Source organism: Alternaria alternata (genome assembly GCF_001642055.1).
Source record: "Alternaria alternata strain SRC1lrK2f unplaced genomic scaffold CC77scaffold_21, whole genome shotgun sequence".
Taxonomy (NCBI): Eukaryota; Fungi; Ascomycota; class Dothideomycetes; order Pleosporales; family Pleosporaceae; genus Alternaria; species Alternaria alternata.
The window spans coordinates 59,027-74,283 of NW_017306210.1; the positions used below are offsets into that span (position 1 = coordinate 59,027).

The window sequence follows — 15,257 nt, forward strand, 5'->3', positions numbered from 1 at the left end:
TCGGCAGCACCTCACAAGAAGTTGTCGACGTTGTCCTCCTAACTAGGCATTCAAGCGAAGTTGGTCCTGCCAGTTGTGGTCTGACGCAATCCTGCGGAACGCTTAGTGCCGAATACAGCTTGGCATACGCGCAGCTTCCTTGGGCGGCCTTGAGGTAACATCAGCGCTGTGAACAAGTAGCTTCAAAACAACACATTGCTAGTACTGTACCGCTTTGTTGTACCATCATCGTCTGCACGCTATGGACAATCCACGTCTGTAGAGATAGACTAGCATTCCGTTCTTCCACTATTGACTTTTGGCGACTCTGCCGCTGCGACGCTACGTTTCGGCGCTCTCTCAAGCTGACGCCGGTCCGCTCCACAACGTGTTAAAGCCACTTTCACGCGCCTGATTTGCATAGACAAACACACATACACAATGCGGCGACTCGACATATCCGCATCCGGCGCTGTGCTGGCATCCTTGCTAGCCATCGCACCCTTACCAGCGTCGGCCTTTTACTTCCCAGGCACCGCGCCAACTTCATACAAGACCGGAGACGCTGTACCTCTATACGTCAATCGACTTACACCCGCCGATTCGCAAAACGACCCGAAGCTACGCTCCGTCTTCTCCTTCGACTACTACCATCCGCCCTTCCACTTTTGTCGCGAAAAAGATGGCCCCAAAGAAATCCGGGAGAGTTTGGGAAGCATACTGTTCGGGGATCGCATACAGACGAGTCCGTTCGAGCTGAAGATGGGCGTAAACGAGACGTGCAAACTCCTCTGTGAAGCTCCGTATCCGGGCGCGGATGCGGCGTTTGTCAACAGCAGGATATACCAGGGCTACGATCTTAACTGGTTGATAGACGGACTGCCTGCGGCACAATCGCTCAGGGAGCCGGGCTCAGATCAGACCTTCTATCAACCAGGCTTCGCGCTGGGCCTTGTAGATGAGGATCAGCCCATGCTCAACAACCACTACGATATTGTCATCGACTACCACGAGGCTTCGCCGGGTAACTTCCGCGTAGTTGGTGTGCTGGTGGACCCATACTCCGTGGCGGAATCGAAGAGAGAGGGCGATAACGGGGCAACGTGCAACGGACAGACGCCGGTCGTCCTGAAAGAGAATGACGAAGACACAAACCTGGTCGTCTTTACGTATGGTGTCTACTGGCGACCCAGCCCGACTCCGTTTGCGACACGATGGGACAAATATCTACACGTCTACGACCCAAAAATCCACTGGTTCTCCCTCATCAACTCAGCTGTCATTGTTGTCTTCCTTGTTGGTATGGTAAGCGCGATCCTTGTGCGTACACTTAAAAAGGACATTGCGCGTTACAATCGTCTGGATCAATTTGCGCTCGAGGATTTTGGTGAAAGCGGCGACGCTGATGATACTGCGGACGATTCTGGCTGGAAGTTGGTACATGGAGATGTGTTCAGGCCACCAAAGAACCCGCTGCTCTTGTCTGTTTTGGTTGGCAATGGAGCCCAGCTCTTTGCCATGACAGCGCTGACTATAGGTAAGCTGACAGAATCCCTTTACGTGTCAAGTCTCTGCTAACATGAATGATAGCATTCGCGCTTCTCGGCTTCCTGTCTCCTAGCAACCGCGGCGCTCTCGGAACAGTCATCATCATCTTCTACACACTCTTCGGTTTCTTCGGTGGCTACACAGCGGCGCGTACCTACAAGTTCTTCCATGGCGAGTCGTGGAAGCTGTGCTTTTTCTATACCCCGGTTGCTCTACCTGCCATCGTATTTGGCGTCTTCTTCCTCATGAACCTGTTCGTTTGGGGTCGCGGCGCATCCGGTGCTGTTCCATTTACTACTATGCTTGTGGTCGTCATTATTTGGTTCGTCATCTCAGTGCCACTGAGTGTCGCTGGTTCCTGGATTGGGTTCAAGCAAGCGGCTATCGAGCCACCCGTCCGCACGAACCAGATCCCAAGACAAATCCCGCCGGTAGGAGGTTATCTACGACCTCTTCCCTCCATGGCATTAGCTGGTGTACTCCCCTTTGGCGCTATCTTTGTCGAACTCTATTTCATCATGAACTCCATCTGGTTCTCGAAAGTCTACTACATGTTCGGCTTCCTATTCATCTGCTTCGGGCTCATGATCATCACCTCGGCGGCGGTCACTGTGTTGATGATTTACTTTTTGCTTTGCGCAGAGGACTACCACTGGCAATGGAGGTCTTTCTTCACGGCTGGTGCAAGCGCAGCGTACGTGTTTGCCAGTTGCTTGCTATATTGGATCAAGGATGTAAGCTGGACTAGCTGGACGAGTGGTGTTGTTTACCTAGGATACTCTGCACTGCTGAGTTCGCTGGTATTCATTCTTATTGGTAAGCTACACAACGCAGTTCTGCTTTTTAGACACGTACTAACAGGTCATTGGGCACCATTGGTTTCTTCGCAAGCTGGCTCTTTACCCTCAAGATCTACAGATCAATCAAGGTGGATTGAGCTACGAACAATAGTGTGGAAGCTGAAACCGTCAAGTAGCATCCCAATTCTTCGCCATCGGAGATATCCAGTTGGCATCATTTACTACAAAAATCACAGCCATACAACCGTTAGCCGGATTATGCAGCTACACGTCTTGATGTGATTCAAGCTCGCCAATGTGTTGAATTGTCAAGAAAGTGAATGAATCCGTTCTCCAGAGCCAAACATCAGAGGAATCCAGTCACTTCTAAGCTCTGTGGAATGTATCTTGCCGATGAGACTTGAGTTGTTTCTTGCCCATCGATTGTGATGTATCTAGCTTCCCCGATATCCACCGACACTAAGGGCATCTCACCTTTCCAGAAACTTATCCGGAAGCCTTCGTAGTTTTGAACGTGTTTCCGAACGATATCTTATCGCTCTTGTTACCTATTCCTCTTTTCGGAAACTTTCGACCATCGATTCTCCAATCTTCTGCAATGACGTCAACCCTTCGCACGAAGAAAGATAAGAAAAGACTCCCATGATCACCATTTGACCACTAAAAGCGTGTCCAGCGTCTACAAAAGGACAACGGATCCGCTTATTCTCAAGCCCATCTGCACGTTCCAGAAGACTCGACTCCTTCCCTCGTCCAATGCATCAAAAGGACAATCGGGCATCTCTCGGATTTGAACTCTGTGCACTGACCATCAACGCACAAACTGACGCGATGCCAGATTTAGACTAAATTGCGGACACTATCGAGACCCTTCCCGTCGAACCAAACCATGCTCCCACGTTGAAACCCAAGGCCCGAGAGTTTTCCGGTGTTAATGTCATGAGTGGTGAGTCTTTTTTGCAGAAGTTTACCGTCGTACGAAAAGGTTATCAAAAGGTTTGCTTGCACGAGTATATATAGGAGGGATGTTTGTTGTCATGTTTGGACCCTGTGTAGAGATCAGCTTTTCAGATTGCATCACTCTGCGGTATTCGCATACTCGCTGTAATACAACCCTGGTGTTTGACTCCTGCTTCTTTATCAGGCAACCAGGCTACGGATACAAGAATCCACTATTACAATAGTGGTCGATCTTTTACTTTTGTTGGGGTGATTGGCATACTCCCTATATATTGAGTACTCTTACCCAGCCTGTTCACAACAACCAAACAACTTTGTCGTTTCGTTTTCCATCGCAAACCCAAGACCTCGAGGTCTTTGTACGACAAACATGGCTACCGAAGGCATACAGTTCCCTCTTTCACGGGACTTTGCCAGTCCCTCTAACGCCCCGACACATGCTCGCCCATCCTCATCATCCTCAGATACCACAACCCTCAATGGCGAAAAACCAGTGCCTCTCCATCGCGCACCGACGGCCGAAGACATGGTCAATCTTCCTATCCGCACACTCTCCAACAACGCCAACCTCGACGAATACACACAAGAAACCATCTCGGGGCAGATGGTCCGCGAGGTTCGATCCAACGCCGGCAAGGTTGAGAAGTACGACTTGGTTACGTTTACCATTGACGACAAGGAGAACCCTAAGAATTGGAGCAAGTCATACAAGTGGTGGTGTACCATGTGTGTCGCAGTGACATGCTTTGCCGTGGCTTTCAACTCTGCCGTCATCACAGCGGATCTGGAGGGTGTGAGCGCGGAGTTTGGGGTTAGCGAGGAGGTGTCGCTATTGACCATAACGCTTTTCGTGGTTGGATTCGGTGTCGGACCAATGGCTTTTGCTCCCGCGTCAGAGATTTGGGGAAGGAGACCAGTATATGGTGTTACACTTGCTTTGGCAGTCATCTTCACTATTCCAGGAGCAGTCGCACAGAATATCGGCACACTGCTGGTAACGCGCTTTATCGCTGGTGTAGCGTTCTCAGCACCTATGACGCTCGTAGGAGGAACACTGGCCGATATGTGGAGGAATGAGGAGAGAGGTGTCCCAATGGCAGCCTTCAGCGCCGCACCGTTCATCGGCCCTGGTGTCGGACCTTTGGTTGGCGGCTACCTCAGTCAAGCTGGTGGCTGGCGCTGGCTTTACTGGATCCAGCTTATCCTTTCTGCCATTGTCTGGGTTCTCATCACATTTACTGTACCAGAGACTTATGCGCCTAAGATCCTGGCAAAGAGAGCGAAGAAGATGCGCAAGGAGACGGGCGACGACAAGTTCGTCACGGAACAAGATCTCGATATGCGACCTTTCAGCCAACGCCTCCAGCTCTTCCTCTTGCGTCCATTCCAGCTGCTCTTCCGCGAGCTCATCGTCTTCCTGATCTCGGTATACATGTCCGTTCTGTACGGTCTTCTATACATGTTTTTCGTCGCATACCCGATTGTCTACCAGAAAGGCAAGGGCTGGAGCGCAGGATCAACAGGTCTCATGTTCATCCCACTCATCTGCGGTGTGCTGCTCTCTGCTGCCTGCGCGCCGCTCGTCAACAAGCACTACATGAAGTTATCGGAAAAGCACAATGGTCACCCGCCAGCCGAAGCACGTCTGATCCCCATGATGTTCTCATGCTGGTTCATTCCCATTGGAGTCTTTATCTTCGCATGGACCAGCCAGAAAGAGACGCACTGGGCAGGACCTGCATTTGGAGGTGGCTCTGTGGGCTTCGGTTTCATCTTCCTGTACAACTCGGCCAACAACTATCTCGTCGACTCGTATCAGCACCAGGCTGCGTCAGCTCTAGCGGCGAAGACGTTCTTGCGTAGCTTCTGGGGTGCAGGCGCTGTCTTGTTTACGAATCAGATGTACGACCGTCTGGGCGATCAGTGGGCCAGTTCACTCCTTGCCTTCATCGGTCTCGCTTGTTGCGCAATTCCTTTCATCTTCTACGTTTACGGTGCAAGGATTCGGGCGCGTTCTCATTACGCCTACAGTGCGGAGACGGAGAACAAGGAAGAGAAGCAGGGAGCATAGTTAGCAGGTCGGTCTTGGGAGGTTATATTCGATTTTAATTGTTGTGTGTTGCATTGCAGGCGTTGGAGGCTTGGAGATTCCCGTCGGGTAATGATCGTCTGAGGGGTCCTGGGACTAGAAGACTCTCGAAGGCGCTTATGGGATATGTTAGTTGTTCGTAATCTTTACTGAGATGAATGCATGCTCGATCGATATGCATGCGGTTCCGCTGTGACCACCAAGTGAAGTGTTGTTGCATGACGCTGAGATTGCAAGCATGGACTTGTTGACGTTGATGTCATACGACCGACGGTAGTGCGGACACGATGGCAAGTCCCTGGTCAGAGTGTAGAAAGTGGATGCTCGATGAACAGGCTCAGTAATTTCCTTCGTAGCGAGCGTCAAGCTTCTTAGGCGTGTGACTAGCTGGGGTTAGCTTGAGGGCTGATGGGCACCCTGGCGCAGAGTGGGGCTCCAGCGAGCGGAAAGGCCGACTCAAGTCGACACTCCACCAGCGCGACTATCCGGCCCAGACAAGACCTCTGACGACTTTCCCCCGAGCTTCGACCATGGACGAGCTTAAGGACCAGCACAACCCCAACGCGACAAATGGGTTCATGCAAGACACGCCGCCACGAGCCGACGTCGACGAGATCCTGAGACGCAAGCGGAAAGCGCGAGAGTACAAGGTAGGCTGCCCGTGGTGGTGCGCTAGATGCGAAGGCGTGCAGAAGACGAGGTGGTGAGGGCCGAGGAGCCTTAGTATAGTCTGCGCTGGAAGAATGGCCTCTCTGCATTGCCGAATTGGGCTACAGGACCCGGCGCATTCAAGCATGGCAGAGCTACTGCCCCACGAACATGCGCTGACTCTCTGCTACCATACAGGCCTGCTACCCGTGTCGCCAGCGCAAGGTCAAATGCGACCAGAACGTCCCGTGCAAGACATGCGTCGTCCGCGAACACCCCGAGCTGTGTACCTACCACCCGCCCAGCGAGTCGCATCCGCCTGCGAAACGAATAAACCTCGGGCTCGGCCAGAACAACGGCCATGACTTTTCGAATGGCATCGTCCACATCCATGGCGGCACCGTCACCCTGCCCCGGGAGGACTGGGAACGCATCTGCGGCAAGCTGCAACAGGCGGAAAAGTCGCTCAGTGACTTGAAGAACGCCGTCGGCAGCGTCGCAGAGATACCGCCCCCGATCAACGGCTTCTCTCCTGCCGACGCATCTGGAAACACGCCTCTGGCAGCAGCAGCGCCCATGGACGGCGAGCAGAGCCACGTCCGGACCCAAGGCATACACACGCGCAACGACATCACCGGCCAGACAATACACATCGGTCCCAGCTCAGTACCAGCGCTCGTCATGGCATTAGGGAGGGGAGATACACAGTGGGCACCGGGCGTGCAAGATCTCCTGGGCAAGAAGAGCATGCTACCAATTTTTGGCCTGGACAACGAGAGCGCTACATATCCCTTTGTCGATCTTTGGGGACTGCCGCATGGATCTATAGCGCGCGCTCAAGAGCTTGCCAATGCGTTACCGAGTGATTCCGAATGCCTCAGTTTCTTTCGAAGCTATCGCGAGACCGCACATGCCGTATACCCCGCCGTTGCCGACATCGAGGCCATCGAATCCGATCTTCTGCTCTTCTTGATCAACCGCGCAAGTGCACAAGGCACCAACGGCATCACAGATCAGCAGATATATGGCAAAGACTTCCATTGGATAGGCATGGTCTTTGCCATACTGGCTTCCGGTTGTCAATGTTCGAGTCTGTCGCGAAGGGAGAGGGAGCTTACATCGCAGGTTTACGTCTGTTGCAGCTTCGAATGTTTACGATTTACAAACTTTCTATCGCATGCGACTATCGAGAACATACAGACTCTTTTGATCCTCGGAAACGTCATCTCGAATAACATGAATGCTGGAGTCGCTTGGAGTTTGATGGGTTTGACAGTACGCCTTTCGCAGACACTAGGACTACACCGACAATGTCCCCCTTCCACCCCAGTGCAGCAGAGGGTCATTCGAAGCAAGACATGGTGGGCGCTTCTTTGGCAGGACTCGCTGCTGTCTGTCTCGTACGACAGAGCCTCGTCGACGACCACCATTGATCATACTGTACCCATGAGCCAGCACACAGCGCCGGGAACAAGGACATATGTCGAGAGCATGTACAGACTTTGTAAAGTAGGGCTGGATATAGTGCGTGAGCGCCAGAGGCCACAGAATTCGCATGACGCCCTGATACGCATCACTGAGCATCGCAACGAACTCCAAGAAATTATGATAGATGCTGCAGACTATCTCAAAGACTCTAGGAGATGCCGGTCTATGCGCGATCAGCTCGAACACTGGGCGCTATACCTGCACATATCGTACGTCACATCTGAGCTCTGTCGACCAGCCATCAGTCCAGCCACTGTCAATCTCGATCTCTCCAAGACTCTGCGCAAGACATGCATCGACAGCCTTACCAACACTGTCGAAGCCTTCCTCGGTTTGCAAAACATGACGCCATTCGCAACTCGTTCCTGGTCCGCTGTGCATCGTTCCCTGAGTTCTGCTCTGCTCCTCGGTATTCTTGGCGAACACAACCGCAACGAACGAGCGCGCAGTTTGTTGCAGAACGTGATTCAAGTTCTTACGGATGTCACAAAGGACGTCGACCCCGCGGAGCTTGCCACGCCCATTACACGGTCCGTCTCGGCTTTGGAGCGGCTGCTGAGGATCACCACAACACACAACCGGAAGGCGAGTGAAGCGGGCTCACAGGCTTCCCCCACGATGCACGTCTTTACTGCACAGGACATCAACAACGCCCTCAACGGGGACGCTGAGAACATGTTCTCGCAATCACCACTGCTCGGACTGGACCTTGACTCCTCACCGTATGCACTTATGGAGAGCATCGTGTGGGGTGCGCAGAAATCGCCGTGAAGAGGTGAGGTGGCGAAAGAGAAGTTAAAAAGTGAAACAAAAGTCATGATACCCAGACCTGCGCAGCGATCTGTAGCGTTGCCACTTACAAAAGCCGGAGATAATGATCAGACTCTCGTCTTGAATGGCATCTAATCAGTTTGGCTGCCCCAAAAACCTGATAATGCACATGACGCTAGGCGTGTCTCAAGAACGTTGTCGCGCAAACGATATTAGTGAATGATGAGCGAGAGGCGCCTTTGGGGGGTTATTTTTGTATTGCAAGGGACAGGCTGTCCTGTGTTCCAGAATCATGTTTTTAATAGATTCCAATTGAATGAGATTCCATTCGCGCTGAGAGAGGTGCTCTGTTACATACATTACCCGCTGTGGAAGTGAGGGCCTGTCCTCAGCCCTACCCATGACGTCGCTAAGCGAGTGTTTGCCTAGACCCTGGTGCCTATCATCATAACTCGTGCAAACAACCCTAGCCTTCACCTAGATGGACTTTGGCGTGCGCCTTTCCTCTGAGCTTAAATGAAGGCTTAGCTCTTGCTTGCCCCGCCACTCAGCACTCGTCGCCATGTTCATGCTCCGAAACCGTAAGTCCGCCTGCAGCTTTGTTTGCTCTGTTTCTCCTTGCCGTCCCGCTGCCCCTCCCCCACCGTTGCTGAGACGACACTAATCCGTACCACCAGTCAGTAAATTTGTCTTTGGTGACAGCTCCAAGGAAACCATCGTCGAGATCGCCCAGGGCCAGCTTTACCTCGTCCGACCCCGCTCTGTCAAGGGATACAGCGAGCTTATTTTCCCGGACGCAACGGCGACCATCCGCCGCACCGGGCAGGAGTTCCAGTACCAGCTCGTTATCCAGCGCGCATACGCAGAAGGCGAGGAGGACTTGTTGGCAGAGGAGAACGAGGACGCGGCACTCGACGCGCTCGCAGGCGACAAGGACGAAAAGACTTTCCTGCTCGACGAAGACCTGCAGTTTCGCGACGACGTTCGTTCAACCGGCGAGAAGATCTTTGCGTGGCGCGACCTCAGCGGTGACGTCGACGACCTCTGGGAGTTTGTGTGCGACCGGTCAGTCAAGCCCGAGACTGCTTCGCTATTCGAGCGCGTTGCTCTGCAGTGCCAGTACGAGAGGAAGTTCAGAAGGAGCCACGAGCACGCGACCGAAGACGATCTTGCCGCTCTAGCATACTACGAAGAGCCCATCCCCGACGCGAGCCCCGTCACCAGCCCGACCCTATCCACTGCCCGTGCCCTTCCCATCGAACCACCGACCACCGAGGAGCTCTTTCCCAACACAACCAAGGAGAAGATGGCGAAGAAGGTCGCAGGCAAGGGCACTGTCCCAGAACAGGAGGAGGCTACGGCCGCGCCACCGTCTGCCACTCAGCCCCAGGCTCTGGAGACCTTGGTCGAAGGAGAGGCGGAGCTCCACCTCTTTGACTTCCCATCCGGTACCTTCATGAAGCAAGACCCCAAAGTCAGTGTTACCGTTACCGAGATCGGGGACTGGAACTACTGGCTACACATTGCCGGTGAAGAGCGCGAGTGGCTGGGACAACCCATCGTCGAAGACATCAATCCCGTCTTCAACTACGAATACAAGTCCTTCATCTTCAACCACTACCTAGACGACGGCTCAGCGTACTCATGGCTGCTAAAGTTCGAGGATCAAGATGGCCTCGAGAACATTCAGCAAGGTGTGATGCAAGCTTTGTGGGAGCACCTGAACAAGGTCAAATGGGGCAAGGCAAAGGATACGGATCGAGAGTACGTCTTGGAAGCCTTCCAAGACTTGACCATGGAGGATGCGCCAGATGAAGAGCCAGAAGAGGAAGAGGAGGAAGAAGAGGACGAGTATGAGAGCACGAACGAGCAGCGAAGCGAGCACTACGACTCTGACGAGTCTGAAGACGACGTCGAGACTGGCCCCACGGACGGAGACCAAAACTCGCAGCTGGCGGTTGGCTACAAGCACGACAGGTCGTTTGTTGTACGTGGCAACAAGATTGGTGTCTTCAAGCACACTCCCGAGAATCAGCTTCAGTTCTCTACGACCATCTCGAACATCAAGACACCAGGCGGCAAGGCTTTCAACCCGAACAAGGTCATGCTGCATCAGCAGGATCGTGATATGATTCTCCAGAATCTCGATAACCCGAACAACCTCTACCGAATGGATCTCGAGACTGGTACCGTTGTAGATGAGTGGAAGGTGCACGACGACATTCCAGTCAAGGTTTTTGCACCAGAGAACGTACGTGTAATTCATCTCATACATGCGATCATAAACTAACTTGTCGCAGAAATTTGCCCAAATGAGCGGCGAGCAGACTTTCCTGGGTCTCTCCGATAATGCGCTCTACCGTGTTGATCCCCGTTTGGCTGGCAACAAGCTCGTCGATGATCAGCTCAAACAGTATGCTACGAAGAACGCATTCTCCGCCGCCGCGACCACCGAGAAGGGCCACATCGCTGTTGCGTCCGAGAAGGGAGATATCCGTCTGTTTGACAGACTCGGTATCAACGCTAAGACTCTTATCCCCGCGCTCGGTGACCCTATCATCGGCATGGACGTCTCAGCAGACGGTCGCTGGGTTCTTGCCACTACCCGAACCTACCTTCTGCTTATCGATGCCCTCCAGAAGGGCGGCAAGAACGACGGCAAACTCGGTTTCGAGAAGTCCTTTGCCAAAGACGACAAACCCCAACCGCGCCGTCTCGCCCTTACACCTGCCCATGTCGCCCAATTCCAGCACGAGACCAAAGCACCCATCTCCTTCACCACTGCACGTTTCAACACTGGCCTCGACGAGAAGGAAACCACTATCATCTCTGCCACCGGTCCCTTCATCGTCACTTGGAGCCTTAAGAAGGTTATTGCTAATCGTAAAGACCCATACAATATCAAGCGCTACGCCGAGGAGGTCAAGGCCGACAACTTCAAGTTCGGTTCAGACAAGAACCTCATCGTTGCGCTGCCAAACGAAGTAGACATGGTCGCTAAGAGGGCCTTGCAACGACCGACGCGGGAGAGTATTGCGATGCCGAGTCGTGTTGGCGCTGCAAGGAGGAGTGGTGTTCGAGGAAGCTATCTGGGTCGGAATGACATTGTGAACAGCCCGTACTAGACTGACATGCTGTCACACGCGAGCCTTTTTCTAAACGTATAGGTACGGTCTGGTGATGGTCATGGCCATCATCATGGTAGGCGGCGTCGGCGTTGTGCGATTTTCTTCTCCGAGCTACAGGCTGTGTGCCATCACGACGAAATGCGAGTAGCTAGTAACCATATGATTCCCCTTTTAGATCGATAGTGAGAATGGCCGTCTTCAATGAAACTTCCGATGCTGTTGTGTTGACATGATCGAAAGACATCATTGCTTTAAACTTGTGTGCTAAATGATGCCGGGCTTCCCGCTGTCTAAATATTGCATATGCGTTGTTTCTATCTCCAACGGCTTTCGTCAGTGATAACTGGTCTGTTCACAAATTCCTCTGGGTATGTGGTGGAACAACCTTCAATTTTTTTCCTCACCATGAAATTGGGAGTAGGATTTAGAGACATATTCTCAGTTTCCACAAACTTTTAACAGGCATGGTGGCATCTATGTCCCATCGCACTCTTTTCTACGTATCAGTTTCTTGTCATTGTTAGTTCGTTGTAGGTTCCGAAACAACACGTAAGAGGTTCTTGTCCAGATTTAAAGAGAGAAGCGAGTGCGAAGATGACCATGAGGTAGAGGCGGAATCCTTATATGGTTTATTTTCTTTTCATCTTGGACACAGAGTGGAGGCGTATAGTTCTTGATTGCCGAATCCTTGAATAGTAATCCTTTCAAGCTGGCAGAACATGGGTTGATCGCTTGGTGGTCTCTGATCCTGTCAAAATTGTAGGCTGAAGAAAGTAATGTAGAGTCTGGATCTCAGATCTCCACTATGATCGCTTGTCGCTAGAGAATGACATTGTATCTTGCTGTCGATGGTGAGTTGTTGGACTCGGAGACTTGCAGGAGTCGGGTTGTTCGCAAAGGCATGCCACGCGAGCGCCCCACTCGAAATCTTGAATATGACGTCATACTGCATCGTCTCAAGCTCGCGTTCCTCGTGAAACTTGGTCGCATGTGGCCGGGAGCAAGCCAGGGCCACGCCTTGTGGTGGAGAAGCAGGAAATTAAAAGCCGTTGAAACCCCAGCCACCCGCATTCTGAGTGGAATCTACTAATTTTGCCGACTATATCGAGACGGTTGTGTTCACCTTCCATTCGTCTTCGGTAACGCCTCGCTAGCTACTCGTTCTCCACGTTGCCCAGCATGTCTATAACATCATTTGACAACAAACCCGGCACAGGCGGTTTCCTGAAATTCAACTCTGGACCATCGCGCATATACCTAACATGCGCATTGCCAGCACCAGAAAAGGCGCTTTTATCTTGGCGCGAAGAAGGCTACGACGCGCAATATCTTCCCTACGATCCTAATACACAAACTCAAGCGGCTTATATACGAACCCTTAAACAACTATCCGAAACCCTGAATTTAGGCGAACACTACGCGATAATAGCCTACGGCGACGCAGCCAGTGTCGTCTTGAAAACAGCCCAGAAACCATTGGCGAAATGCTGTGCGATCATAGCGTTTTATCCGAGCTTGTTGCCCAGCCCGAAGACCATGTATCCAAACTCGCATCAATTACAAGTCCATGTCGCAGGGTTAAGCCAGGCTAGTCCGAGACCTGATATGTGCGAATGGAAATTATATCGGTACGAGAAGAGTGCCACAGGTTTCGCAGACCCATCGTCAAAAGCGTATTCAGAGGTAGAAGCCAACCTGGCGTGGACAAGAGCGCTAGCATGTGTGCGAAAAGGGTTTGGCAAGAATGTGGACCTTGAACCGATTGCGCTGAGTCATTGGAATGCGAGATTTGAGGACGATGATCCGGACCGCGCGAGCATGAGTGTCGTAAAGAATATGACGCAAGACAGCCCACACGTGACAATATTGCCGACAATGCAGGGAGGTGTGGGAAGGAAGAAGCTCGCGGAATTCTATGGAGAATTCTTTGTGCCTAGCTTGGTAGAAGACTTTTCCATACGGTTGGTCTCCAGGACCATGGGTGTCAATCGTATAGTAGACGAGATGGTTGTGTCGTTTACACATTCGGACGAGATTGACTGGGTATTGCCAGGTGTACCACCAACGAACAAGCGAGTGGAAATACCCATGGTCAGTATCGTGGCGGTAAGAGGAGACAAGTTGGTCTCGGAGCACATGTACTGGGATCAAGCTTCTGTTCTTGTACAGGTTGGCTTACTAGATCCTAAGATGGTACCGAGGAAGTTGAAAAACGACGGATTGAAAGCGCTACCTGTTACAGGAGCAGAGGCAGCAAAGCAACTTGTTGAACCGCAGCAGAGTCGATATAACAAGCTGTTGCAGATGCATGGTCTGATGGACGGGGTGAATGGCAACTAGTGATTGTCATATCTTGTTTCAGCGCGGTGTTCCGGAGTACGACTCAGTAGAATCGCTTCACGGAGCTGATTTACTTTGTGATAGTCGTACGATTAAAACTCCAATCTTACTCTTTATCGATGTTCATTCGTACGAGGCATCCCTAACCCATCAACCGATAAAAGTGCATGTTGGAAGCTTGTACTCATTAAGTACCCAGTACTTCCTCCTCACGCCTTCCCATTCACCCTTCTCATCCAGATCAGGCACGGCGACCGTTTCCCACTCTGTGTCGAAGCCGGCCTCGAAAAGATCAAATTCGACAATCTTGTTGTAAACATCGTAGACAATTTGGCGATCTGCTCCCATGCCGTTGAAGAATCCGAACTTGCCTCCTTCGCCGTCGGAACCACCAGCAGGATCAAGGAGTCCAATGACATGCTCTGTGAAGAACTCGCGTAGTGCTTTATACTCTTCGGCGAATGTATCGAAGTAGATAGCGTCGAATAGTTCGCCTTTTTCGACGAGACCTGGTACAATGTCCTGCCAGCGGCCCTCATGAATGACAACACCTGGCTTCTCATGCCATCCCTGCTCTTTCATGCGCTTGATAACATCCGGGTGCGCCTCAATGATGTGATGAGTTTTTGGCTTCTTGTCTTGGAGGATACCATCTATGATACCCATACCGTGACCTACGTTCATGACACGAAGCCCTTCTGTCGGTACCAGCAGTTCCGCGGATCTGCGCATGAGAGTTGTCTCCCACTCCATCATGACTCCGTTCGAAGAGTCATCCAGTAATCGGTCGCGGTCGAAAGTGAGCTTTGAAGAAAGATAGTTTGGGTTCTCGGTAGATTCATCGCCCTGCGCTTCTTCTTGGCTTATATCCACTACCTCGACATCTTCAGCTACCTCGTCGGCTTCATCTTCTTCGTCATCATCTTCGTCTGAATCATCGTCTCCAAGAAGTTGGTATTGCTCCATGCGACTCAGCAGCATTTCTGCACGCACACCTGCGTCAACGCAGAGCTCATACAGCTCCTTCAGGCCCAGTCTATGCGCTATGCATCCCGGTGTTTCGCCATTTGAATCCAGGTCGTTCCATATCGCGCCGTTCTCGAAAAGAAATTTGATGGTCTTCACAGCGCTGCTCATCTCATCCTTGCCCTCTTCAGGTAGGTCTCCGTTCGTGCCTCCATTGGTATGCTTCGCGTCATCTTCGTCGGGCTCACAAGCAGCGATCGCAGCGTGTAGAGGTGTGAAGCCGGTCTCGGAATCTTGAACGTTTGCGGAAGAGTTGCGAAGAAGGTTGCGAAGAGAGGCGATATCGTGGTTTGCAGCGGCGAGCAAAATGCTCTGTGTCTGTAGATCTGTCTGAGTATCGAATTCCGGATCGTCCATTGTTACTTTGTTGGACGTTTAAGTTGTTTTCTAGTAATGTATTCGGAGGGGTAGTTGAGGGGTTAGGAAATTTATTGGGAAGCGAGTCATGCAGGGTCCAGCTGGTGGGTGCCTCTGTGTCAG

At 52.0% G+C, this 15,257-nt stretch overlaps 6 protein-coding genes across 6 annotated transcripts; 5 read left to right on the plus strand and 1 right to left on the minus strand.

Moving 5' to 3' along the window:
• Window positions 1-420: 420 nt before the first annotated feature.
• Window positions 421-2,464, plus strand: CC77DRAFT_944090 (endosomal integral membrane protein; the record flags this gene model as incomplete). Its single annotated transcript, XM_018534944.1, is given in 3 exon segments — window positions 421-1,516; window positions 1,570-2,360; window positions 2,375-2,464. The coding sequence occupies 3 exon segments, from the start codon at window positions 421-423 to the stop codon at window positions 2,462-2,464; spliced, it is 1,977 nt and encodes a 658-aa protein (XP_018381867.1).
• Window positions 2,465-3,657: 1,193 nt separating this feature from the next.
• On the plus strand, window positions 3,658-5,358 carry CC77DRAFT_943953 (multidrug resistant protein; the record flags this gene model as incomplete). The annotated part of the gene is made up of 1 exon (XM_018534934.1): window positions 3,658-5,358. The coding sequence occupies one exon, from the start codon at window positions 3,658-3,660 to the stop codon at window positions 5,356-5,358; it is 1,701 nt and encodes a 566-aa protein (XP_018381868.1).
• Window positions 5,359-5,587: 229 nt separating this feature from the next.
• CC77DRAFT_375277 (hypothetical protein) lies at window positions 5,588-8,564 on the plus strand. The gene is made up of 2 exons (XM_018531421.1): window positions 5,588-6,026; window positions 6,223-8,564. Exons 1-2 carry the CDS (start codon window positions 5,907-5,909, stop codon window positions 8,281-8,283), a joined length of 2,181 nt encoding a protein of 726 aa, XP_018381869.1. The 5' UTR covers window positions 5,588-5,906; the 3' UTR covers window positions 8,284-8,564.
• A 281-nt stretch (window positions 8,565-8,845) lies between these two features.
• On the plus strand, window positions 8,846-11,408 carry CC77DRAFT_1034036 (VID27-domain-containing protein; the record flags this gene model as incomplete). Its single annotated transcript, XM_018526839.1, has 3 exons — window positions 8,846-8,864; window positions 8,961-10,534; window positions 10,584-11,408. The coding sequence occupies 3 exons, from the start codon at window positions 8,846-8,848 to the stop codon at window positions 11,406-11,408; spliced, it is 2,418 nt and encodes an 805-aa protein (XP_018381870.1).
• Window positions 11,409-12,304: 896 nt separating this feature from the next.
• On the plus strand, window positions 12,305-13,826 carry CC77DRAFT_375154 (NTF2-like protein). Its single transcript, XM_018531420.1, has one exon. The coding sequence runs from the start codon at window positions 12,591-12,593 to the stop codon at window positions 13,749-13,751; it is 1,161 nt and encodes a 386-aa protein (XP_018381871.1). The 5' UTR covers window positions 12,305-12,590; the 3' UTR covers window positions 13,752-13,826.
• On the minus strand, window positions 13,827-15,247 carry CC77DRAFT_374429 (arginine N-methyltransferase 2). Its single transcript, XM_018531419.1, has one exon. The coding sequence runs from the start codon at window positions 15,132-15,134 to the stop codon at window positions 13,902-13,904; it is 1,233 nt and encodes a 410-aa protein (XP_018381872.1). The 5' UTR covers window positions 15,135-15,247; the 3' UTR covers window positions 13,827-13,901.
• Between the last annotated feature and the right edge of the window lie 10 nt (window positions 15,248-15,257).

What these genes read in the sequence shown, in the direction of transcription:
- CC77DRAFT_375277 (XM_018531421.1), top strand. Translation starts at nt 5,907, where the DNA reads ATGGACGAGCTTAAGGACCAGCACAACCCCAACGCGACAAATGGGTTC. An exon ending in GGAAAGCGCGAGAGTACAAG is followed by an intron (nt 6,027 to 6,222) that starts GTAGGCTGCCCG and finishes GCTACCATACAG; the next exon opens with GCCTGCTACCCGTGTCGCCA.
- CC77DRAFT_375154 (XM_018531420.1), top strand. Translation starts at nt 12,591, where the DNA reads ATGTCTATAACATCATTTGACAACAAACCCGGCACAGGCGGTTTCCTG.
- CC77DRAFT_374429 (XM_018531419.1), bottom strand. Translation starts at nt 15,134, where the DNA reads ATGGACGATCCGGAATTCGATACTCAGACAGATCTACAGACACAGAGC.